The sequence below is a fragment of the Heliconius melpomene genome, chromosome 15 (genome assembly GCF_056956725.1).
Source record: "Heliconius melpomene rosina isolate 202511_hmr_F chromosome 15, ASM5695672v1, whole genome shotgun sequence".
NCBI lineage: Eukaryota > Metazoa > Arthropoda > Insecta > Lepidoptera > Nymphalidae > Heliconius > Heliconius melpomene.
The window spans coordinates 974419-999889 of NC_140403.1; the positions used below are offsets into that span (position 1 = coordinate 974419).

Genomic DNA, 25471 nt, shown 5'->3' on the forward strand with positions numbered 1-25471 from the left:
GTTTTGTCAAGAACATTAATGAACGGTTATTACACCATTGAAATTACTTTAGAGCCGATTCTTTCGATACTTTAGAGTTCTGTAATTTCGACTTTTAGTTTTAGCTAGCTTTAGCTTTTTTAGTTTTACGCTGTATCCCGCATACAGGTGTACCTGTATCCCGCGATACAACTCAAAAAATCTCAAAATAGAGAACAATTCTCATAACAAAAAAAATAGTAACCACCATTACAGTCCAAGAATGAAATTGTTCAGATATCCCATACCCGAATTTATGGTTTGGTAAACAAAAAAGGGCCCCGCCAGTACACACCCGTTGGCACGCGTCCAGCTCGCAATATGCTTCTATCAATCACGAGGTACAGAGATACCCACATTTCATAATAATAAATATAAAACTGGAATGGCTGTTGTTTTTACGTATAAAGTTAATTCGATTAGATCATTTTTTTTTCAGCTTCACATTGTATCACGCACGTAGTAGGTAAATATTACCATTTCGTCGAATGGGAATCGAACCCGGAACATGTCGGGTTTACAGCCATACCCTTGTGTCCTTGCGCCACGACGGGTTTTAACGTTAATGTGTCATTTATTATTGAGACTGTCGTGGTCTTTACATAATAAGTCTCGAAAATTAGAAAATTGGCGGTGCATAGGGAGCGGAGAGTCTAAGCATTTAGGTTCCCCTTGACTACCAAGCTATATGCGGGATACTGCTTGAAGCTATTTTTATTATAATACATGAATCGAATCTCAATGATCTCTCTGTGTGATTTAATTCGAGTGTTACTGCACTAGTTAAAACTTTCTGGTAAGTCGGATAGACAGACAGACGTCCAATTTGGCTTTGGGAGTACTGAAGACGTTAAATTTGCTTCGATTCAACTTAGTTTCTAACAAATAGGTTATTTTGTAACATTATAATAGTCGAATGTAATTGTAAGCACGACAGGCTGTGAGTTCGATTCCCACAGGAGGAAATGAAATATTTAATATTTTCGTTTTCTCACTGGTAACGAAGTATAGCGCGGCGTTGAGTTTAGTCCATCAAACTTTCAGTGTCTCTAGAATTTTATGAAAAGTGGAGAATGGAGTGTCTTAACACTAGGTTCCCTCTGCATATAAAAATACTTGGAAAGATAGAACGGAATATTTTAACACTAAGTTCTCTAAAGAAAAAAATAATATTTATTTTAAGTAAGTAATTTTTATTTTTTACAACAAAATATTTCACTTCGCCCAACCTTGCATTAATAAAAATAAATATCTTATGCATTTTACTGTATATATTTTAAGTTGCAGTTATAACATTCCTTTTATTTTTTTTCCAGCTCGATTAATTATAATTATACTAGAACACGAATATGAACTGCAACGGCTTTTAAGTAATTAGTTTGGTGAATTTAGTGGCCGTCGCGGCGCAGCGCACAGCGTCTGTAGGTGTAACGGTTGTGGATTCGATTTTAAAGGTGGGGAGCACGTAGAGTTTCACCACTCAACTCGGAATGTCTTCTAATAAAGTGGAAAATAGGGAACTAAGTTTCTTAACACTACGTTCTTCTCTTCCTGAAACTGGAAGCAATGTTTTTTAGCTTTACGCTGTATCCCGTACATAGCACGTTAGGTAGAGGGAACCTGGAAACTTAGCGTTACCATTAAGACACTTCCGTTTCTAGCTTTGCGCCTAATTCTGGAGGCATTGCTTGTTGAATGGTGGAACTCAATTCCGTGCTTTACATCGTTACCAGAGCGAGGGAATGAAAATATTAAAGAAATAATTTCCTCGAGTGGAAATTGAACCCAAACTCTGTCGGATTCACAGTAGTAGTAATCTCTTTAGCAACTATTTAATACATACATAGTTAAAATTCATATTCATGCCGACGCTATTTATATATTTAGTAGATTTTCCGGTAATCGGAAATACCGTTGGTAATTAGTACAATTTGCTAGTATAATTAGTTGTTTATCTGATTTTTTACGGTTATTAAGAAGAATTTATTAATAAATTATTAGGTTTTCGCGTTTTTCTTAATCATCAATAATGAATAGAATATTTTAGAAATTGATGTAATCCGCAATATATAAAAATTATAATTGCACGTTATATCCTGCATACAGTTGAATAGGCAGAGGGAACCTAGTGCTGAGACGTTCCCCACTTTCAATCTGTTTCAATTTGTTTTATAGTTAAGAAATTTATGAGGTCGTAGCGGAAGGCTTGACTGAAAATGTGGTTCAATTCCAACGGTGGGCGATGAATATTTTAATTACACTTCTCCATTAAGACAAGACACTGCGTTCACTTCATACGCACTGTTAAGAAAATTGAGCTGAAAGTGGAGAACGGAATATCTGACCACAAGGCTCTTTTAGTTTTGAATTTATTATTTATTTAACAATTCGATAGTTGAATTGAATAAATTGAATTGAATTTGTATTCAATTCGACAATTTTTTATATTAAAATGAATATTTGTAATTGTAAATATTTGTTATTCGCTTTCCATATTAATTCGAGACAGCCAGTTAAATGACTAAAGTTTTTTCAATTTCACGCTGTGTCTCGCGAGCCTAGTGTTAAAGTTCTCCTCTTTTCACTTTTCGCAGAATTGCCGCCGGAAAACAAGTTTGAATACGTTTTATATACATAATAAATGTAATACATAAATTTAAATTTATATCAAATTATCAATACGTTTATCATTCTCACATCAGAAATTTATTCAAGTCAGAGTAAGATTCATTACCAGATATACCAGTGGATTACAATTGCACCGAGGTCGATGGAAAATCCGTTCGATTCTTAAAAGCCTACTTACTTTGATTTGCCTTTTGTAGCAGTTGTGCCTTGGTACCAGAGAGAACAAATGAACATATCAATAAATAATGATCCATTCCTCGGAGTGAGAACCGAACCCACGACCCTTGTGGCGGTCTCCACTTAACCATTTAATTATTGGTAAAATCAGCTTCATGCTATTACTCGCAACTAGCAGGGTAGGCAGAGGGAACCTAGTGTTGAGACACTACATTCCCAACTTTCCGCTGATTTTTTGAAGGATTATGTGTTGAGTGGCAAATATCAAGGGCGCGCTTTTGCCTCGGTACCAGAGTGATGAAATATCAATAAATAATAAGAGTGGGAATCGAACCCACTACTCCCGTTGTACCACGATGGCCTCCACTTTACCACTTTATTGTTGCTATTACAATTAAAATTGTTTCTGCGAAGTCATGGATAATTTTTGTATTTATATGAGTAACAACTTATCACCCGGTCACCCTTGCTTTCTTTGCTTAAGGTCGTCTGATTCAGTGTTTGACTAAGACCAAAAGAACTTGCACCAATAAAATGTTATTATTTCTTATTATCTGTAAGAAATATTTTTATATATAGTTTTGTTTAAAATGTTAGCTATTGAACTTGTAGTGGGACAGCGGCGGTGTTGTAGGCACAGAATATTCTCTCTCTCTGCCTACTCTATCTGCGGGAAATTATTTAATATTCTTATTTTCATTAATTTTCATCAGGGAAACTAATGGAAAATAAAAAGTTCTCAAACATTATTTTTTTATAAAATATTATACAATCTAATTAAGTTATAAAAAGCTATAGTAAAACCATAATAAAGCTAGTAAAATTATATTATATTATAGTAGACCACTCCGGGCGGGCGAAGCCGCGAGTGGGCACTAGTATCTTAATGAAATAAAAATAAAATGCATTGTTGACCTTTCTATAATCAAATTTTATGTACCTACAGGAAATGCAGTTATAAATAAATGGATATTTTTATCTAATTACTTGCATATCCAAGCGTAAAGGTCACAGGTTCAGTTCTCAATAATGACATTGACGTAATAAAAAAAATTCTAGGGCTTTTTATTTTTACTTCCAGTATCGTAAAGCTTTTGAATATTAATTTGTAATACAAGGTCGTCGTAACAACGAAATGAAAGTGAAATGAAATACGAATAATATGAAGACTAGTGCTTAGTCTGTGGCTATGCCAGCGTGGGTTCCATGTTTCTAGGTTTTTTTTTATTTGCATTAGTGTGCGTATACAGCCCCTTGAGAATTCCACAGAAAGTGAGAAAGGGAAGCGTTTTAATGGGAATTGAGTTTCTTAAGAGAATCCTGTTCTGGTAGTTTTGAATTCCACGACTCAACAAGCAATATCTCCTGGAAAAGTGGGCGAAACTTAGAAGCGGTGTGTCCCACCATTATACTTCCCTGTTAATCCTCCAATACTCAAGAAAAACAAAGTTTTTCATTAAAAGTTTACCTATACTTTTAGAGTTTTCTACAGATCTTGAGAACAAAGAACCGTATTTCTTTCTATACCAATAGAAACAGTTAAGCACTAGAAAGTGAGACCTTTGATCCTAGGTATAGAAAGTTGAATACTAAAGGCCATTCAAGCTGTTCTTATAGCAACCCTAGATTATCTAAGAAAGGTTAATGTTTATATTTATATACTACTGGAACAGCGTGTTACTGTAAAGGTTGCAGGTTTGATTCTCACTTGGGGCAATGAATTACTGGTTGTTCTCTGCTTCGGTAAGCGAAAGTGCAACGTTAAGTTCATGAGGAAAGTGGAGAATGGAGTGTATTAGCACTAGGTACTCTCTGCTTAAAACAGATTATGTATTATTCAATTTAATGAGAAAATATCTATCCTTTAGTCACTCCTACAAGAAGCTACCACTTGCTCATATGGAATCAAAGTTAATAGTTCTAGAGACTTAGTTCTTTTCATCCAGCCATAATTTCAATTTACTTAATAACCATCTATTTTCAATATAATTGTAATTTTTCTATAATAAAAAATATCTGAAAGGGTATTTCCAAGAAGGCTAAACGTGACCCCATTATGCCGGGACCTAGTACCACAATATTATAAGAAAAACGTACATAGCGATCATTATGTGACCACAAATGACATACTACTTCTTGTCAAATACTAATTATATATTCCTGTTAACCGAACCGGAGTCATTATTGGTTTTTTTACCATTTTAATAATAACTAACCTTTGCTATCTAAACTAATAGTATCGATCTGAGGAATTTGTTTGGTTATTTTGCGAATTATTATAATTAAATAATTTTCATTTCTCCGCTAGGCAAAAGTTCACCGCCCCCTTATAGGCCCCAACCCCTATATGGTGGCGGAAGTAAGAAATAGAGACTCTCAACACTCCCTACGATTTCATCTACCTACCCTGCCCCATGCGGGATAAATCGTGAAGCTGATTTAGTTAAATTTAAATTTAATTAAAGTCCCTCAAGTATAAATTTCATTCCGTAAAGTCACTAACATAAATTGATTTTCCGATCCGGTCCCTCATCGATGAAGTAGTAAAACAACAATTATTACGGGTTGATCGTACATTAAGCAAAATTGACTACACTGAATAATAAATAAAGGCCCATACGCTGCGACGGGTTTCAGGGGCCACGAAACGTAAGCAAATCTCAGTTGCACGCATTTTCACGCTGAAAAACCTACCCTGCTTAGCGTGAAAGAGCGTATAGTGTCAAACTACTGCTATCTTTACTATCCGCTCGACTATTTTAGACATTCACATTCAGTGAATTCAACACCGCGTGTTGTCTTTATTATACTAAAAACGAACATTATGATCGAAACTGATTCAAGGTGCTCCAATTTTAATTCCGGAAAATAAAAACAAAAATCTTCTCCAATTTAGCTTATAATAATTGACCTAAAAGTGAAATAAAAGCTTTTACGAGTAAGCCTAACGTTACTTTGTGATGATAAAAATTAATTGCGAATTAAATGCAACATAAAGATAACGAATAAAACGATCTGTACCAATTACAACGTTTCATATCAATATGCTTCAATCGGAATTTGAACTGGTTACCCACTTTCTAAATGCTCCAGTACTTGGATCCGTTAGCGTACATCCGTTCTATACTAGGTATGGTATATATGAATAAGATCACGTTAAGACGTTTGGCGACGAGGGACAAACTTTTTGTAGGTTCGATTCCCACTCGGAGTTCATTTTCGCTCTCTGGTAACGAGTCTATATTGCTATCTGAGGGATACAAACTCTCTCAAAAACGTAGAGCAGAATGTATCATTCGTTACATTAAGGAAAAAGTATATGGAGAAACTAGTCCTTACAGTCTAAAGGATTACCATATAAAAAAGGTAAAAACAGAATACCTTGTGATAAATTATATAATTTATTATGTTTATTTGTTTATTCATATTGAGTCTTTGAACTTATGTTAATAGCAGCCTTATAATCGTCAATAAATGCATGTCTTATTATTGAGGAAGGGCGCTAAAAGAAACTGGGGCATTTGTAATGAGTTTGTTGTTTATATTGATTTTATATGATGTTTATTTTATTTTCTCTAAGGACACAGTCATGGTGAAGCGGTAAACCGTGTGATTGGAAAAGTGTAGTAAACAGTTGTAGGTTCGATTTTCAATTGGTGGAATGGATTATTTCCTTGTTCTGGTAACAAGACAACATGTGGGTTGAGTTCCACTGCTCAACTTGCAATGTTTCATGTTTGGGCGGAAAGTGAGAATTAAAGTGTTTTAACACTATGTCCTCTTAACCTAACCTGCTAAATGCGGCTCGTGCGGCGTTAAGTTCCTCCGCCGAAAACGCAATGTCTCGAAAATTGGGGAATGAAGTGTCTTAATATTGGGTTCTAATTGCTACCATTGCTATAAGCGGGATAGAGCATAAAACTATTTTTGTTCTCTAAAGAGTAATAGGGATTCCTATCTGTTAGATGTTGCATAAAAAATATTATACTTTTATAGATTCACGATTTAACAGGGTGGGAACGTAGATACAAGACGTCATAAATCTGAGTAGTCAAAGATATCCCGTTCCTTAATTTTTAAGACATTGAGTTTTTGGTGGAGGAAATTAAAGCCGCACTTTGTCTTCTTATATCCACCGAGAGGTAATCGAACCTACACTTCAGGCTATGATGGCCTAAAATTACTTTTTTTTAAACCTTTTTTAATCTTATAATAGTGATTTGTGAGAGCAATATAACGATACAATGCTTGCACAGTGGCAAATATTTACTAGAGACCGTCAAATGCCATCCGAGCGACTGTCTCAAGGTTGTGTACGTACCGACGACCAAAATTGAGGTTCCCGCTCTATAAGGAACGTTGCCATAGAACATATTACGGGTATAGCTTTATATAGCTTATATACATTTTTAAATATTTTAACTGTCATCCCTAAAGACACATGGTCCATGTTTTTTTGCAACGTGCAATGCAATTGGAGACACAATAAAGATAGAAGTTAACTCAGAGAATTAACTATTACAGCACTAATAACAAGAAAGTAGTTTCACGCTTTTTCTCGCATGTAGGATCCTGCGACTAGGCAACAACAATGTAATACTTACTTACTTAGCTTCGGGCACTTTGTCTTGTTACCAGAGCGAGGATAAAAAAATATTAAATACCTCATTCCCTGAGTGGGAATCGAACTCATAACCTTTCGCGTTCACTGTAAAGGCGATGGCTGTGGGTTCGATCTTCACTTGAGGAATGGTTTTAAAAATAAATTCATATGTATGCGTGTTTATATAACCCACAGTACCTGTAGAGTTGCCCTTGGCATTTAAAATGTGTCATGTGTCATACGCTACAATAAATCTAAATATATAATCTAATAATAATATATCGTTCTATATTTGATGGTTAGCGAGCCTTAACTGCATTATTTTCATTTGAGCGTTTTAATTAAAATTTCAGTTATTCGAGTTTTTCAATTTACAATAAACGTACGAGTTTGTATTATTAGAAGTAATTGAATTTTCATAGTTTGTTGTATGACTATGTTTATATGTAGGTATAAAAATATAATGTTTACTATAGTATATAGTACAATTATATTGGGAAAATGATTCTTTATGTATTTTCATAAGGGATAAGAAAATAAATCGTGTGACTGTAGACGTGATAGGTCGTGGGTTCGATTCCCATTCGAAGAAATGAAAGATTTAATATTAGAATTTCTTCGCTTTGTTGTCGGAGCAATGTTTCCAGAATTCGTTTCCAGAATTCATTCTAAAAATGAGGAACGGAGTCTCATGACATTAGGTTCCCTCTGCCTACCCTGCTCTGTGCAGGATACAGTGTGAAGTTAAAAAAAGTTTAAATTTAAATCAGATCCAGGCTCCATGATCAGAGCAGCTTGGTGATACCATTTAATACACTACCTACGAAGACTAATGATGGAAAATTTCTTATTTTTTATGAATACGAATCGGTAATCCTTGCCAAAACAGACTAAATTTGTCACGCAACTATACCAGTTGGTCATAAAATCGCCAAACAATTTAGCGGACGTACAAGAATTTATCGATGTTCAATATTGTTCAATTGGTAGCGTTAGCAAAATATCAATAAATTATATTATTTAGGATTTATTGAATGTTCATTTGTATTTGTAAGAATTATATATAGTTATAAATATGAGTACATATTCGTTTTCCGTTTCTCCGCTCTGGCGACGCGGGGTAGAGTTCCGCTACTCAACTTTTTAAAAAAATAGATGGAATATGTGAAACGGAGTGTTTAACACTAGGTTCCCTCTACTTGAGTGGGCAGAGTTATTAGTACTGTAATAGTTTATTATTCAAGTAATTGCAAATATATGAATTTTGAACCATAAAAAATTGTGCTCTACAAAAAAAACCAATAATATCAAAATTACGTTGTAAATAGGGTACTCTCATAAAAATTAGTGATGTGCAACACCTAATATTAATGTTTTGGATTAGTTTCATTCTCTATATTCCGCATATATCAGGGTATACTTAACGCTCTCCAGGCTTTGCCTATTTTATTTCACCAGAGTGAAGACATTACTGTCTTATTACCAGAGTGGAAATCGAAAGTTCTCTCAGCTTAAAATCAAATTAAATCAGTTTTCCGCTGCTTCTCGCACTCAGCAGGGTAGGCAGCGGGAACCTAGTTTTAAAACACTCCGTGCCCCACATTCCGCTGAATTTTGGAGGCATGGCTGTTGAGTGGCATGGAGGCGTGTTGAGCGACGAAACTCAATGCTGCTCTCTCTGCTTAACCTGTCGCCTATTCGGAGCGCATCGTAAAATTTAAAAAATAACGAAATTAACTTATAATTAACATAATTTTGTCACCAGTACATAAAGGATATTAAATATCAGCTAAATCCCATGATTTACGGATAAAATACAACCTCTAGTCCTTTCTTGGATATGTTTAAAATTGTTTAAGCACACAATAATTTTGTGCTGGGTAAATTTTGAAGTTTAATTAATACTTTTAATAGTAATATATGAAATTATGTACAGCTTAACGTTTTTCTCATACAGAAGAAAATTATTTTAATTTCCTCTCTTTATAAGAAGAATCTTTGCATGCGGGGCATATGCGGGATTCATAAAAAAATATTTTTTATCCTCTATGGGCTTTTTGTACACTATCTTAGGGCAGTTTTTATTAATGTTGCAGGTTGTATTCCAACTTGGGGTTGTAATTACATATCGACGCGATCGAGGCAAGCATTTCTCCGCTCTGACGGTGTCTAGGAGAAGGTGCGGCGTTAAATTCCGCACCCCTGCTATGATGTACAGAGGGACGTAAGGCTAAAAATACACCTAATAGGTAACAATTTGAATTTTGAATATGATTACAATATCAATATAACTACACATCTGGAATATATGAAATATGATCAATGTCGAATTAAAATCGTTTTCGCCTGTCCCCCCGAAATCAATATATTGAGTGCGGAGTAGCGGAATTCAAATTTTGACAAATTTATAAATTTACATAAAAATATAATTAATTTAAAACAATTTACATAACATAATCATACATATATTTTTATTTTAAAAAAATTGCAAAAGAAATAGAAAATAATGGTTATTAATTAAAAACAAAAATAATAAAAAAACTCACCTGTCAATACAAAATCTCCAAAAGCAAAACAACAAAAAAAAACACACACACCAAAAAAAGCAAAGCAATAAAACTTGAAAAAAATATAAAAAATATTTTTTTTTACTTTACAAAAAAATGGAAAAAATACAAAAAATGCACGTATTAATACCACTTCAAGTAGATGGTGCATGTATCGCGTTTCGCGCGGTAATGAATGGCGGTACGTTCTTGTACGGACGTGGTAGGAGTGATTGAGATACTTATTATATTTTGCTCTCGATTTTTTAGATGTTGTCTTGAGTAGTGGTTGGTAGGGGATGGTTGCCGGTTCGATACCGGCTTAGGGGAATGATCTGTTCTATACTCTATTAAGAGAAATGCCGTTAAGTTGAGTCTTTAAAGGAATGAAAAATAACTTTGAACTATGCGTAAAATAAACATAAACATAACTAACATTTTTAGACTTAATCTAAAAAAACATAATATATTGTAATTCACCATTAGGTTGCCTCTGTCAACCCTAGGTTGCCCCTGGCAACCCTGCTGTGCGGGATACATTATGAAGCGAATTAAAATTTTAATTTTTCAATAGCCGCATGTAGAGAGAAACGATTAACATAATCTGATATAGCTTATAGAATTCTATGAATGGACCATCTAGAAAAAAATATAGTTCCTGAGATAAACACGTTCAACCAAACAAACTCAGCTTTATAGCTATATATATAATAGTATAGATAAAGAGAAACAAGTTGGCATTTTGGCTGACAAATGCTCGCAAGTCTTCGTTAGACTAGGGCTATCAATTATCTACATAACGGATACCGTTAAGTGTTCACTATAATTTCGCTTATAGTAATTTCTTCAACATTTGTCTGTCTGTTTGTTTTTGGCTTTACGGCTTTTCCTCCATAGCGGGGTAGAAGGAACCTAATGCTAAGTTAGTCCGTTCCCCAATTTTAACCCACTTTTTAAGACATTGTGCTAATACAGTTAAAGTGACGTCGGACGTCAAGCGCGGCTTGTTTTTGCGAATTCTTGTACCGATAGCAGCATCATGTGTGTTTTATTAAAAGTGAAAGATAAAATTATTATTACTATATATAAATGTACACATATACACATATTTTATGTAACTCAGTTAAAAAATATAATATCGTGGACCCAACGCTGTTCTTTATGATATAATGGAAAATTTCATTATTAACAGAGACAGAGAGAGAGAAAAATTATCAGAAGAGGGTTTCAATCATAAAAAACTTACTGATTTATCAGCAATACAAAAAAACATGTAAAGTCGTTTATTATTTCCGGAGATTTACATTCTACTATAATGATTGAAATGAAAATATATATTTACTTATAAATAACGTAAAGTGGTAATAACTGAGGCCAAACTAGGTACTGCGTCTGACTGAAAATCTGATTGTACTGATGTGAGTTCGATTCCCGTTCAGGGGAATAAATTTTGCCATTTCTTTGCTCTGATATGGGAGAGGATGATGAGGTTTGAGGTCCGCCCACGATACGCCATATTTCAAAATAAAAAGATGGGAGAAAAACAGGACAGTGGAGTGATACTAGGTCGTTGTTATTTGCAGAATAGAGCTGAAAAATAAATATTAAGAAAATATAGTATAAAATATAGATGACATTGCGGCACTAAGTAGTATTAGGAACAAATTAAACCGTGAAATTGATGAGTTGTACTATAAATTTTCTTATAGCTGTTACTTGTAATTAGTTTCTAGAAACATAATTCTTCTCCACTTATTAAGGCTTAGCAATCTGAACACTTATCAATTACCTATGAATGCACCTATTTAGACGTGGCTATGCTTGCTGGAGATACCTTCAGAAATGCGTAGGAAGCCATGACTACTAAATCTATTTCGATAAAACTTAGACTGTTTCCTAAGTAAGAATTTATAGTATATTTAAAATATAAGACAGAGAGAGGATAATCTCGATTTGGCCGTTTCTTTCCAAGATATTCGTGGATAAACATACGTATTATGCTTACCAGATCTAGCTTCATTTTTCTCAAGTAATATAAAAAAATGTTTGTATTTGTCTTGTAAAATAAAAAGTATCATTCACAGTGTACTCGTAGTATGACTTATCCAAAGTAGTTAGGTTTCCCACGTCTCGCAGACACCGTGATGCAATCCTGCACTAATGTCAGAGGTTCTCGTTTTTTGTACACCGTTAGCCCTGCAACGTATAGTACAATTTATAAGCGAGAGCGGTTCATAAAAAAGAGATTTGGCGCTGACAGCGACTTTACTTAAAATAACAAAAAAATTGATAAAAACAAATAAATCAGCTTCACGCTGTATCCCGCACTCAGCAGGGTAGGCAGGGGGACCCTAGTGTTAAGACACTCCGTTCCCGAAGAAATGAAAATATAAATTTAAATAAATACCTATTTCCTTTCCTCAACTGGGGATCGCACCCACCATTAGTCAATTTTGAAGCACACTTTCTGCTCCTGCGCGACGACTGCCTGCGTGTTAAGTTGCCGAAATCAACGCCGCACTTTTTCTTGCTACCAGAGCAAGGAAATGAGTTCTCTTGAATAGGAATCGAATCCACAAGCGCTATGTCTACACTCTAGTGTTGTCCTGTTGTATAATGACGGCCGCTTTAAATATTATGTCAAGCTTTGAAATAAGCGCAAAGTTACATAAACAAACAAAGCTTAGAAATCATAAACAACATAAATTAAAATTATTACCATTATTTTTATATAAAATAAATGTGTATTGCAAATATATCACAGATTTATTACTCCTTTGTACAGCTGAAATGCCAAGTGTATACAGACTCAGTTTTGTGTATGGTACAAACGTATAAACGTAAGCGATTTCTGTTTAATGTTTTTGTTTTACACATTTATATTATCTCACTCAACTCTGTTTTTATACGTATGTATTATAAGAATAAGTAATTATATAGTATACAAATACAATAGTGTGCCTTTTGGATACGGAACCCTAAAAATAAGTTAATAGTGTTTTATTTATATTTTTTATGCGTTTAAAAAATATAAATAAAATTAGATAAAGTAGAGATAAAGTGCTTCATTTATTTCTCCATTCGTCATATGATAATTTGTCTTTCACAGAAGTAATTAATAATATTTTATTTTTATGTAAGTAGCTAGTTTTTTTTCGACGCTCGTATTATTATTACTTATAAGTAATAATTAATTAAAACAAAAAAAAAAACTTTTTACCAAATCTAAAGTATATAAGAAGTAACTGTTATTTTAGTTGTTATCCTTAAGTATGTGCTGGTTATGATTAGTTGTTATTATTTAAATTACTATTAAAAAACATCTTTGTCTTAAGTTATATGACTTTAAAGAGCATAATATATTAAGGAGTTAAAAGAAACTGTAACTGCAAACGTAAACCTGAATGTCTCATATAACGATGCCAAATCTCTTGGTGCTTAGCCAAGAAAAAATCTAGCCATTCTGGCCAACGTCTAAATAACGTAGTAAATCATTAACGATAGTTGTACACGAATAGGTTCCGATATATTGTTGATCGTTGTCCTTGATTTGAAAGCTTACAAACTAGATTTTTCCTGCTGATACATCCCTATAGCTCAATGAAATAATTAGTAATATTTTTACCACTATCTACTATCGTTTCGGGCATGCGTATTGGTTTTTTTTAATAATATATTTTTTTATATTAACACATATTAGATGCACATTGAAAACTTGCATATATTAATAGACTCTATTAATATTATTTTTATTATTTTCTAGCTGTCAAATTTAGGAACACAAAGAAAACAAGAGTATATATTTATGTATTATTACGTAATTATTATTCTTATAAGAATTTTGGGATTTGAACCAAGGCCTATATATGTTTTTTAAAGCCCCACCACCCAAAAACAAGTAAAGTAAAAGGCGTCTCAATGACTGTATAAACAATTGAAACGTAACATATTGTTTTTATTTACGACATAAGCTAGCTGAAATGGAACGTTACTTTTATAGTCAGTTAAATTCGATGCTACCAATGTATGGGTGCCGTAATTTAATAGCGGAGGCGGGAAAAGTATTTTGAAAACATTAAAATAATTAAATTTTATTTTAAATTTACTGTAAAAAAAAAAATACTGTAAATAAGCAAATTATTTAAATTTATGCAGCAGCAGTGCATATAATAAACAGATTAGTTGATGTGAAGATATTTTTAAGCATAGCAGGCTAAGGGAATTTAGGAATCTAGTGTTAATGTCTTAACACGGACGGAGTGTCCTCCGTTCCCATTAAAACACTTGCATATCCCTCTTTCCGCCGAATTCTCGAGACATTACGTGTTGAATGGAAGAACTCAACGTCGCGCTTTGTTTGCCTCGTTTCCAGACCGAGCAAATGAAAATATTAAATATTTAATTTCCCTGAGTGAGGGATCGAATCAAGTACTTTTACTAGATAAAGTTTGAAGCAGAGAAAGCAAAGACAGGCAGAGGGAAATCAGTGTTAAGACAATCCATTCCCTCTACTTTCTACCCAGTTTTCGAAAGATTGTTTGTTGTGTGTGTGGGTGTTTTCACAAGTTTGACTGGGGTATTACACCGCGCTTTTTGTTAATACCAGCCTAAGAAAATAAAAATAATTCATTCTCCGAGTAGAAATCGATTCTACAACCATGTTTACTGTCCACTGCCTGAGCCACTGCACTACGAAGGCCTCTAATATTAATAGCATAATAAACTTCTATAGTTTTCAATAAAATTAAGATAACATAATACATTTAATCCACACAGAAAGATTGTACCGATAGCTGAGTAGAGGGACAAAGGTCTTGTGGAAGAGTACGCGATTATTTGAACGTGGGACTCGATATGAACGTTTTCATTGTGCCATACGTCATTTTTTTGTGATTTTCGGCCAAATACATATATTAATACTAGCTTTTGCTTAATTGGAAATGGCTAATTGTACGAATAGACTACGATAGAAATCCTATAACTATTAATGTCAGACATTAATATATTTAGCATTCAAACTTGCAGGGTATGAAAGGGAAACTGGGAACCTGTGTAAAGTGTTAAGACACTCCATTCCCCAATTAGATACTCACGTTCCCCGAAACCGAATTTTTGAGACAGAACTTATTATCAAATTAATTTCGTAATTTCGTCAAATGAGAATCGAACGTACAACCGTCGCGTTTACGGTCGCACGCTCGTGCCCCTGCGCCATAACGGACTATTTTTGGTTTCTATTCTCTAATTAAATAATTAAAGGGAAATGGAAACAAGTCTTCTAAGATTCCGTAACGAGTACATTTAGTGTTAATGATGGGGCCATATCTTTACGCTTCGTTTAGAAAAGGGATATAGCTTAGATAACAGCGGTTGAGATTATAGAGGAAGGATTTATTTGTGATTTTTTTGTTTGACCTTTTTTATTTTTAATTGAAATGTGTTTTATCTATAATTACTAATAAAAAAAAATCTAGGTTCCCTCTGCATACCCTGTAATTAAATTTTCCCAAGTTAGGATTGAACCCACAATCCTTTATAATTCTTACACTGTCCCATTACTCAACCACAGCCTTAAAGATGTATAAAAATCTTCAATCAGGAATCAAATAGAAACCGTTTTCCATCTGTATAGAATGAGATGAATGAACTTTTTGTTACGACCAAAGAAGTGGAATTGGTATCGCTGTATTCAAAGTAACGTATCCTCTATACGTTAAATTTAAGTGTACGATGTAGAGTATGAGCTAGAAGTGGCATAAAAACATATTTTACCTTTGTCTGTATTACGTAAAGTGCCTTTATGCTTAACAGTTTTTTTAGTTTCATGCTATATGCTATACATAGCTGGGTAGGCTAAGGGAACCTAGGAACGCTAGAAAATATCAAATATTTCATATCCTCACCGAGAATTGAACCCACAGTCGCTTGTGGCCCTGCGCCGCGACTGGCCTCATATAAAAATATTCATAATATTACTTTTAACACATACCACCTCTATTTTTCTACGTTCTCCGCCACACGATGTCCGCACACACCAGTTTCTGCATTTTGCATATCCTCTCACATGGCCCTTTGAAATTTTGCAATATTCATGAAATATTTTTAAACTCTTTTGCTCAAAGCTCTTTACAGATTATTTTCATTTCGTTCAGTCTCTAGTATGAAACGTTTATCATATATACGTATGTATTACCTATAAACTACGTATATTTGTCAGCCACAATGTTATTTGAATATGGTTTTTAAAAAAACAAAATAAAGACATACCTAATAGGCAGCCACGGTTTTTTCTGCAGGGCAGGTAAAGAGAATTTAGTGCTAAGTCACTCCGTTTCCGTTTCCTTTTTCAGTCCAATGTTCGAAATCGAATTGAAGATTTCGAGTGGCGGATCTCAATGTCGGATCAGAGAAATATAATTAATTCGAAAATCGAACCCATAACCGTTGTGTTCACAGTTCCTGACCTCAATGGTAATCGTGGTACAGGGACACAATTGTGTAGCGGATTTCCGCTACTTAAAGATTATTATAATTCCGCTAATTACTAATTTTAGTAAAAATCTACAGAGATACTAGCAAAAAATAATATTCGGTGGAAAGGGGATTCGAGGCTATCCAGGTTCCCTCGGCCTACCCTGTACCGACGTACCTGTATGTACGGGATAGTGTGAGCTAAAAAAGAAAAGAAAACGAAGTTTTAGTTTAGAACTAAAACGTCACTTAAAGCCACTCTACCCTAAATTGAAGAAATTTAAGGACGTGAGATAAGAAAAGTCTTACGAGATATACGGCGAGCAGGAAGCTAGTATACACTAAAAGCTTAATCTTGTAAGTTCTAGACTTTGAGCCAATTAAATACTCGAATTTGTTGCTACGAACGAAAGAGCAATTTATAAATGCTATATTAGATTAGATTTAATTTGACACCATTGTGGAAGTTTCTATTGTGGATTACAAGATATGGTTTACTATTTTTTATTTTTTTATTTTTAAAGCCGTAAAGAAAGAAAAGAAAAGTAAAGAAATATGATCGTTAGTAATAGATATTTGAATTATAAAATAAATTCTTTATTAAACATGAAATGTAAAATTGTATAAAACTGTTGTTATATCCATTTTTTATTCTTTTCTTATATCTATTGTAAACTTTTATTTAGTTCAAATTACATTTAATTTTATAATTTTCTTATCATATAATATTTATATATAAATACTGTCAACAATTTAAATGAAAACAAAAATCCAAAAATCGCCTTACAAATACAGTACATTTAACATTTTCTACCAAAAATCTGTACCAAATTCAAAAGAATTAGCAAATTCATCGTTATTATTCATTTCTACATCATCGATAGCCTCGTAATTGGTTAGATCGAACTTATCAGCTAGGAATGTATCTGCTGCATATGTCGTAGCTTTTTCAGTTGAGAAAAATTCTTCTACTTTATAAATTCGCTTGGGTGTAGTAGATTTTGCCAATTTATTACTTTTGTCAACTTCACTATCCTCTTTAGAGGCACTGCTTGAATTTTCCTCTTTAGATTTCTTGGATTCTTTCTCTTCTACGTTTTTAATTTGATTGATTTTAGGTTCTGGACGACAGTAGTTATCCCAGAAATACCATCCATGCGGACATATAAAAATTTGAGGATACATGTTGCCATGTCTAGAAAGACATACATAGTAATGATTTGGACTGCTAACTAGTGCATCAGATTGACCAACTTTCATACATTTTGGAACATTAGTTTGATTGCATTGACCGTTCCTTAATTTTATCTGAAAAAAAAACATAAGAACTATAAGTCCTTTTTTTCACTTGGTACGGTAGACAGTACCATTTGTAAAAAGTAACAAAAAGACAGACATGTCCGAATTTTCCAAAAGTTTCGTTCATCATTAGAAGAAATTGAAGGACGTGAGATAAAAAAAGACGAAGAATTGAGTTATTTAACTCAGGATTCTTTCAGCCTTTCTCGCTATGTACGGAAAATTCTACTGAGTTAGCTAGGTTGTAAAAGTTAATTTAAATAAAAACTTACTGAACACTGCGCAGTTCTTGGATCATACCCATAATTTCTTGGACACAAAGCTGGTCTGTGTTCAGCAGGTTTCCCATCAGGGAGTCCATCAGGCGGAGAACAGAGGTGAAACTTTCTGCAGTCGTATGCATCTGGAAATATTCCCACCTGCAAATCATACAAAAAGAGGATTTTACAATTTGTTATCTTGCTTTTAGTTTTGCTATCAGCACAGGCACTATGACACTATCAAAATACCTATGATAATCATCATCATCGGGTGGGTATCCACCTCCGGGCATAGGGATTTAATAAGTATATTTATATACTCACAAATAATCTATATACTCGTATATAAAATTGAAAGGTCACTCACTCGTCACGAAATCTCAGAAACTACAAGTGCTAGGAATCTGAAATTTTGCATAGGAGTTATTTATATTTATAGGACGTAGGTGCTCGCTAAGACAGGAATTTACAATATTCGATTTCTAAGGGGTTGTTTTTGGGGTTGAAAGTTTGTATGAAACTTCGTTACTACAAATGCTAGGAGTCCCAAATTTTGCATGGACGTCACTTATAGGACGTAGGTACTCATGGAGACAGAAATTAATAATAACGTAGTTCACGCAGGCGAAGCCGCGGGCGGACCGCTAGTATGTTTATATATTTCACATATATTTACATATATTATACAAACATACACATAAAAGAGCTTTTTTAATAAAAGAAAAGCTAAAAAATAAATCCCAATATGATTTGAAATTGCGTGGAAGGTATATTTTTGTTGAAGCTTAAATCTTTATAAATACACACACTGTATACACGTCGAAACTCAATAGAGCTTTGTAAACCAAATTTCATTTGTACGAGTACATACAAACTCGTATATTCAATTAAAGTTCAGGCCGTCGGCCGTCGGCCGTGGGGAACGGAGTGTATCAACACTAGGTTCCCTCTGTCTACCCTACTGTGTGCGGGGCACAGTAGCAGTAATAGTTTGGTTGTAAGCGCGACAGTTGACAAATAATTTGTCTTTATTTCCTCGCTCTGGTAGATCAAATGCGGCGTTGAGTTGCACTACTCAACACACAGTGTCTCCAGAATTCAGAGGAAACTCGACAAAAGCGAGACATAACCTTACGTTGTTCCTGCCTACCCTGCTATGGGGGATAACAGTGAAGCTTTTTTATTTAGTATACATGAGGAAAATCAATAGAGCTTTGTAAAACATATTTTATTTGTTCATACTACATACATTCGATAAAAGTTCCATTCATATACAGGAGGCTTAACGATCTGTATACGAATTTTTTAGTGTTAACCAGTATTTTTTATCCGTTTGAAACAAAAAATGATTGTTTTTTAAATAAAGCTATGATATAGTTTTTTGAAAGTATATAGGCGGAGCGGTGGTGGGTTCAATAACATACGAGGGAAGTGAATTATTTAAAAAAATGGCGGAAAGTTAGGAACGGAGTGCCCTGACTTTTCTTTTGACTATTCCTCAGAATCTTATAATATTTTTTTCTAATCAAGTAGAAAAAAAAAATCACTAGAATCGATCTCACAAGTACCAATCATCTCCTTCATTCTACTTTGCCTTTATAGCGTTAGTTATTTACAAAACAAATACGCAGTTAGCTTCTTACATCACAATCGTTAATTTTACAGAGCACTAAATCTCCTTGACATTTTGATATTTCGTATCTACTACAACCGAGCATGGCTGTTGTTGTTTATCTAAGCAATATAATTTGAACTATTAAGTAATATAATGTAATATGGCAAGAGAAAATTGGATTGGACTATAAACGCGACGTTTGTAGGTTCGATTCTCACTCAAGACTCCCTTCTTCATTTCCTATCTGGTATGCTCTGGTAACATTATAAAGCACGGCACGCCAATGTCTCAAAAATTCACCAAAATTGAAACGGAGTGTCTTAGCGCTAGGTTCCCTCTGTCTACCCTAAAAGTGGGATGCCGCGTGAAGCTACAAAAACCAAATAGTGATAAGCAGTTATTAGGAACGAAGGGTGGTACAATAGTTACCTGTTCGCAAACATGACGATACTTTAGTGTGACAGCGTCACATTCAGGAACCGTTACGTCGGAGCACTGGCGAGCGTGGGCGTTGCAAGTTTGACCAGCCGAGCATTGTTGGAGAGGAACCTGGTTAACAAAAAAAGTATTTTAGTAGTGGTTTGGATTTCTAGTGATCGGAACGCTGTGAAGATTCATTCAAATATCTTTAATTTAAAAAAGTTTAACTTAAAGATATTTGAACCCTTAAATATATATGTACTTCACGCTGTGTTCTGCATACACCTTGCTGGTAAGACATACGCGCTTTTGCCTTGTAACCAAAATTTAGAAAATGGGGAAGGAAATGCCTTAACACTAGGTTCCCACTGCCTACCTTGCTGTGTTTGTGATGCAGCGTGACGCTAAAGATAATATAAATATATAAAAATAATAAAATACTTCTGTTAATGGACAACTGCAATACTACGCATATCTGTATGAAATAACGTGGCGTAGAAAACAGAAATGATGCATAAGGGCCCTTGGAGAGGTGACTATTGAGAAAGAATTTATCGAAATTTCAGACTGACAAACAAACTAACAGACTAACAGACAGGCAAACTAACTGACGGACAGACAGACAGACACATTCAGCCTGACAAACAGTTAGACTGACAAGCAGACCGACTGATGAAAAATGACAGCTTGTCAATAATACAATCCGAACAAAAGGTAACATCTCGCATAACAAAGATCTGGACTTGACTGACATTTCGTAAGCGAGTAGGTAAATGCTAATTTAATAATGCGATTTGACATTTACACTTAAAGTATTAACCACTCAGGACGTTTACAGCACTTTAAGTATTTTTTTGTTTATATTGTCCTTTTGTGATGAAAGATTATTTTTTTTATTGTTTTTTCTTTATGCTTCTTAAGAGAAATTAAGCAAAAAGTAGGGTCACGTTGCATGTTTTTTTTAATAATAAAATAAGCTACATTTATTTTAGCTTCACGTTGACTCCCGATAGCAGGGAAGGTAAAGGGAACCTAGAAATAATGTTACTTCTCTACTTCAACTTTTGTTGTTATTGGGTGATGATTGGCGGAACTCAACGTCGCGCTTTGCCTCGTTACCAGAGTGAGGATAAGAAAAATATAAAATATTTCATTTCGTCTAGTGGGAATCGAATCCACAACCTGCTGCGCTTATTAGTTGCACGTTTGTTCCACCTTGCCACAACTGGCGTTATTATCTACATCACTATTTATATATATATATAAAACTATTCCGTTACTAAAAAAATTCGAGACAACGAATAGCCGGAATTACGCAGAGTAGAACGCTGAAATATGTCGTGTGCGTTCCGAGATTGTCGAGATGGTTTCGCGAAAGTCTACGTAAACGATTTTGCGGGATACGACTCGTGTTATTCAAATTATTTAATTTTTCGCTATGGCAAAAAAAAAACGCTGCGTTGAGTTGCACCAGTTATTCAACGTCTCGGATTTTGGCGGAAAGTGGGGGACGGAGTGTCTTAACCCTACATTCTCTACTTTTTCTCTCGTTTCGCAATGAGCTTAACTATATATTTTACAAGCGGAACACTCAAATCGTCCCACATCCATTCACAAGTCCACTTCATTATCTCGAGTGATAATTATGTGAGAATTAGAGCAAAACGACGGAACTTTAAACGTAAATATGTTTATTTCGTCGTTTTTCTAGAACAATTTGTTTTGTTTTGTGTACGAATCATGATTATGATAATAAGAACGGTATTTAAATAATATATTGTTAGTTGTGGGTTCTGTCCCACTGGAGGGAATGAATTATTATTCCTAATATTTCCATTTCTTCGCTCTGGCATAAATGTAAAAGCCCGGCGTTGAGTTTCGCCACTCAACACGCAATGCCTTGAAAAATTCGGCCGAAAGTGGGAAACGGAGTGTCTTAACATGTTCCCTCTGCCTACCCTGCTATGGCGGGGTACAGCGGTAACCTGATAAAAAATGAAATATTAATATAACTCTTATTTCAAGTCGGTTAAACCTAACTTAAGTAAACAATATTTTCTCGTTTCAAAGAAAATGAGGATAGCAACTGTATAACATTACATAGAACCTTTCTTTATGTGCACCTAAACCTTTGTTTTGAACAAAGCTGGCTTAATTTAGTATGCGGGGAGCAAACTTACATATTTTTTTTCTTATTTTTACGATTCACGCTGTATCCCATGCTTAGCAGGATAGATAGAAGGAACCTGGGAACCTAATGTTATGAGACTTTACTCCTATAAAGATATTTCCGTTCCCCACTAAACACAAATTTTCTTATTTTTACGCATTTTTTGTCTCATTAAGATACTTTCGTTCTCGACTCGGCGTGTTAAATGGCGGAACTCAACGCCACACTGTGATTTTCTATTTATCATATACATAGTTTCACGCATTTTCCCGCACAGCAGAGTAAGTATAGGGAACCTTGGTTTAGGATTTTTCATTCAGTACTTTTCACTCAAATTTCGAGACAATACGTATATCGAAGTGGGAATCGAATCTAAAACCGTTGCCATTATAGTCCTTTTTTATATAAATAATATAGATATTTTCACATTTTCATACGACGTCGTTGGGATGGGATTATAAAGGTTCCCAAATAAGCCACAACATAATTCTGCGTGAGTTTCTTACATGATATTGTAAATCTCTCGAATCCTTATCACAAAGTGTTGAAGGTTTACTCTGTTGATAATATTTTGTGTAAGTTATTTCATTTTTCTTTTGTTAAATTAATAAAAGATGTCTCATTTCAATGTCTTTACGCCTTCTTTTATTTTAGCAAGGTAGAAAGAAGGAACCTATGGATATACTGCTTCCTGTCAGATTTCGAGATAATGTGGGTTGAGAAACGTAACTGAACCCCGCGTTGACTTTTTTTCACAAACTATAAAGCAAGGCAAAGTTTGCAATTAAATTCCAATTATATTTTTTTAATTAATCGCTTAACAATTTGTAAAGTGGAAAAAAATCATTATTATTATACATTTATGCCTGTATCTCCTCTAAGGGAGCAAACAAGACGAGAAATAAAGAAAAATAAAGAAACAAGAATTACCTTAAGCCAACCAACAGGTAAAGGTATACAGGTGACAGCGTGGGTACAATTCTGGCAGGCCATGCCAGCTTCCTGGCAAACTCCTTCTATGTCCAGTTCCCCTTCTCCTAAAGACCTGCCTAGAGGCACCGCGGCCATACGATTACCTGTCACTATACCACTCACATCGAAAGAATGTGATAGCTGAAACAAAATTAAGGAGAACAGTATAATGATTTGACTGCCAAAAATAATTCAATCCCCCTACTGGGAATCGAACCAACAACCGTCGCGTTTACAGTCACAGATCAGGACGGCCTCACACCAATAATAATGAATAATGATTATTATATTTAAATTATTTTGCGGACGCAATGGTTTAGGGTTCCATTTCTATTCAGAGGAATGGTTTATTTTCTTTTCATCGTTCTGGTAACATAAAGTTCCGCCTCTTAACACGCAGTCTCAAAAATTGGGCGATGCGTGGTTAACGGTGTATCGTAACACGCGGTTCCCCCTGTCTACCCTGCAATTACCAGGATACAGCGTGAAGCTAAACTAAAACTGCCCTTAAAATATACTAGTTCATTTTACCCATATGTAAATGTTTTAATCTAAATGAAATTTAATCCTAACTCAGAGTGGATGAGCGAAATTCAATTACTCTGGGGAGAATGCATTCACTTAACGAGGTAATTTGGGCGTTTGTTGTTGAAATAATTAAGTTCATATTATATCCTTAATAACTTGTATCTAAAACATATAATTATAATATGGTTCTTTTGTGTATCGTAGGATAGGAAAAAACAACTTAAATTAGCTTCTCTGAGAGACTCTTTTCTCTGCAGTTTAAAATATTATAAATACATTAGGGAAGTAAAGAGTGTCTTACCACTACGGGGATGCCGTATCATATACACTTTCCGCCAAATTTTGTTGGTATTTTGTATTCAAAAGTGAAACTCAACGCCGCGGTTTGTCGTATAACCAAAGCAAGACAATATTAAATATTTCGAGTGGGAATAGAACTGACAACTTGTCGCGTTTACAGTCATACGGTGGGTTACAGTTCCCTGTACCACGACTGCCCTCAAAATGAATCTATTACATATATATTCGTATGTGTATTAAAATATATTAAAACAAAACTTACAATAGAATTGCAACCAAAAACCGATATCAAAATTAATTTTAACCACATTTTTAACAAATACTCTCCCCAGTATTCGATATAGAACTAAACACGCAAATTATTTTGGAGGCCAGTACACTATGACCTTATTATCTTAAACTTAAAACATTGATATGGCGATTAAACAAGTGTATATATAAAAATGTAAGAACACAAAGTATTTATGTATGTATATAAACAAATATTTTAATATATGTATAAGCTTCGCTCTCCTTCATCTGCTCGCTTCGCCCGAGTCTCCTCATACAACTGTTAGAGAAGAGAAGTGTTAGACATGGCGCGGTGTTAAACTACACTATTCTCCTCAAAATGTCTCAAATAGCAGAAAAGCCTGAAACTTCCTTTGCGTATATTATTCAAATTCAAATTTCTAGCCGTGAGTTGTCTATCAGTCACTCTTTAAGTAAAGAGTTTTATATTATTTATGGAACATGATAAACTAATACACTATCGAAATATGTAATATTTATCTGGAAAATTCCAGAACCCGGTGGAAAGTGGGGAACGGAAGTATCTTAATGAGTATGGAATGTTTATTTAATATTTGAATAATTATAATAGTTCTTTATAAATTTGTAATAGCGCCTACTTAATATAGCAAAGCAAAATTATTATTTGACGTCCTTATGTAGTTTTGCCAGTCGGCAGTTTTGAAGATAGTCATGTTGAGGGGGCACAAGCGTGAACATTTGCGACTGTACGCGACGCGACAGGTTGTGAGTTCGATTCCTCTTCGAGGAAATGAAACATTTATTATTTTAGTATCCACGCACTGGTAACGAGACCAAGCTCGGAGTTATTCCACCATTCAACACTCAAAGCCTCCAGAATTGGGCGGAAAGTGGGGAACAGAAGTTTCTTATATATTGTCACATGACATCGTAAGTGTTAAGACTTGAAATGAACACAATATCTATAAGTTCCAATTTTTCATCTGAAATACAGATCTCGAAACCCTAAAAATGATCTGGTATTTTCTTCGATATTTTCGTGTATTTCATATTGAAATTCAGCAATATATCGCTACAGAGTCCTGTGTGAATATTACTTAATAAAATTTAAAGTTTTTTTTCACCTAATAATAATCATCCAGTAGCGGAAATTTAAAAAAAAATCGACATTAGAATTCCAAGTGAGAATCAAACCCACGACCGTTGTATTTA

The 25471-nt window shown here is 34.3% G+C and overlaps 2 protein-coding genes across 2 annotated transcripts in view; both read right to left on the minus strand.

Moving 5' to 3' along the window:
* The window catches only part of LOC146531188 (uncharacterized), a 29834-nt gene extending 19647 nt beyond the window's left edge, over positions 1-10187 (minus strand). The window contains exon 1 of the mRNA XM_085198511.1: positions 9973-10187. The gene's annotated coding sequence lies outside the window, so the exon portion shown is untranslated. The remainder of the gene's footprint in view (positions 1-9972) is intronic.
* Positions 10188-17102: 6915 nt separating this feature from the next.
* Positions 17103-24781, minus strand: LOC146531189 (uncharacterized). The gene is made up of 5 exons (XM_085198313.1): positions 24261-24781; positions 23138-23320; positions 20047-20166; positions 18015-18161; positions 17103-17751 (listed from the first exon to the last, which is right to left on the minus strand). The coding sequence occupies exons 1-5, from the start codon at positions 24315-24317 to the stop codon at positions 17254-17256; spliced, it is 1005 nt and encodes a 334-aa protein (XP_085054439.1). The 5' UTR covers positions 24318-24781; the 3' UTR covers positions 17103-17253.
* Positions 24782-25471: the final 690 nt, after the last annotated feature.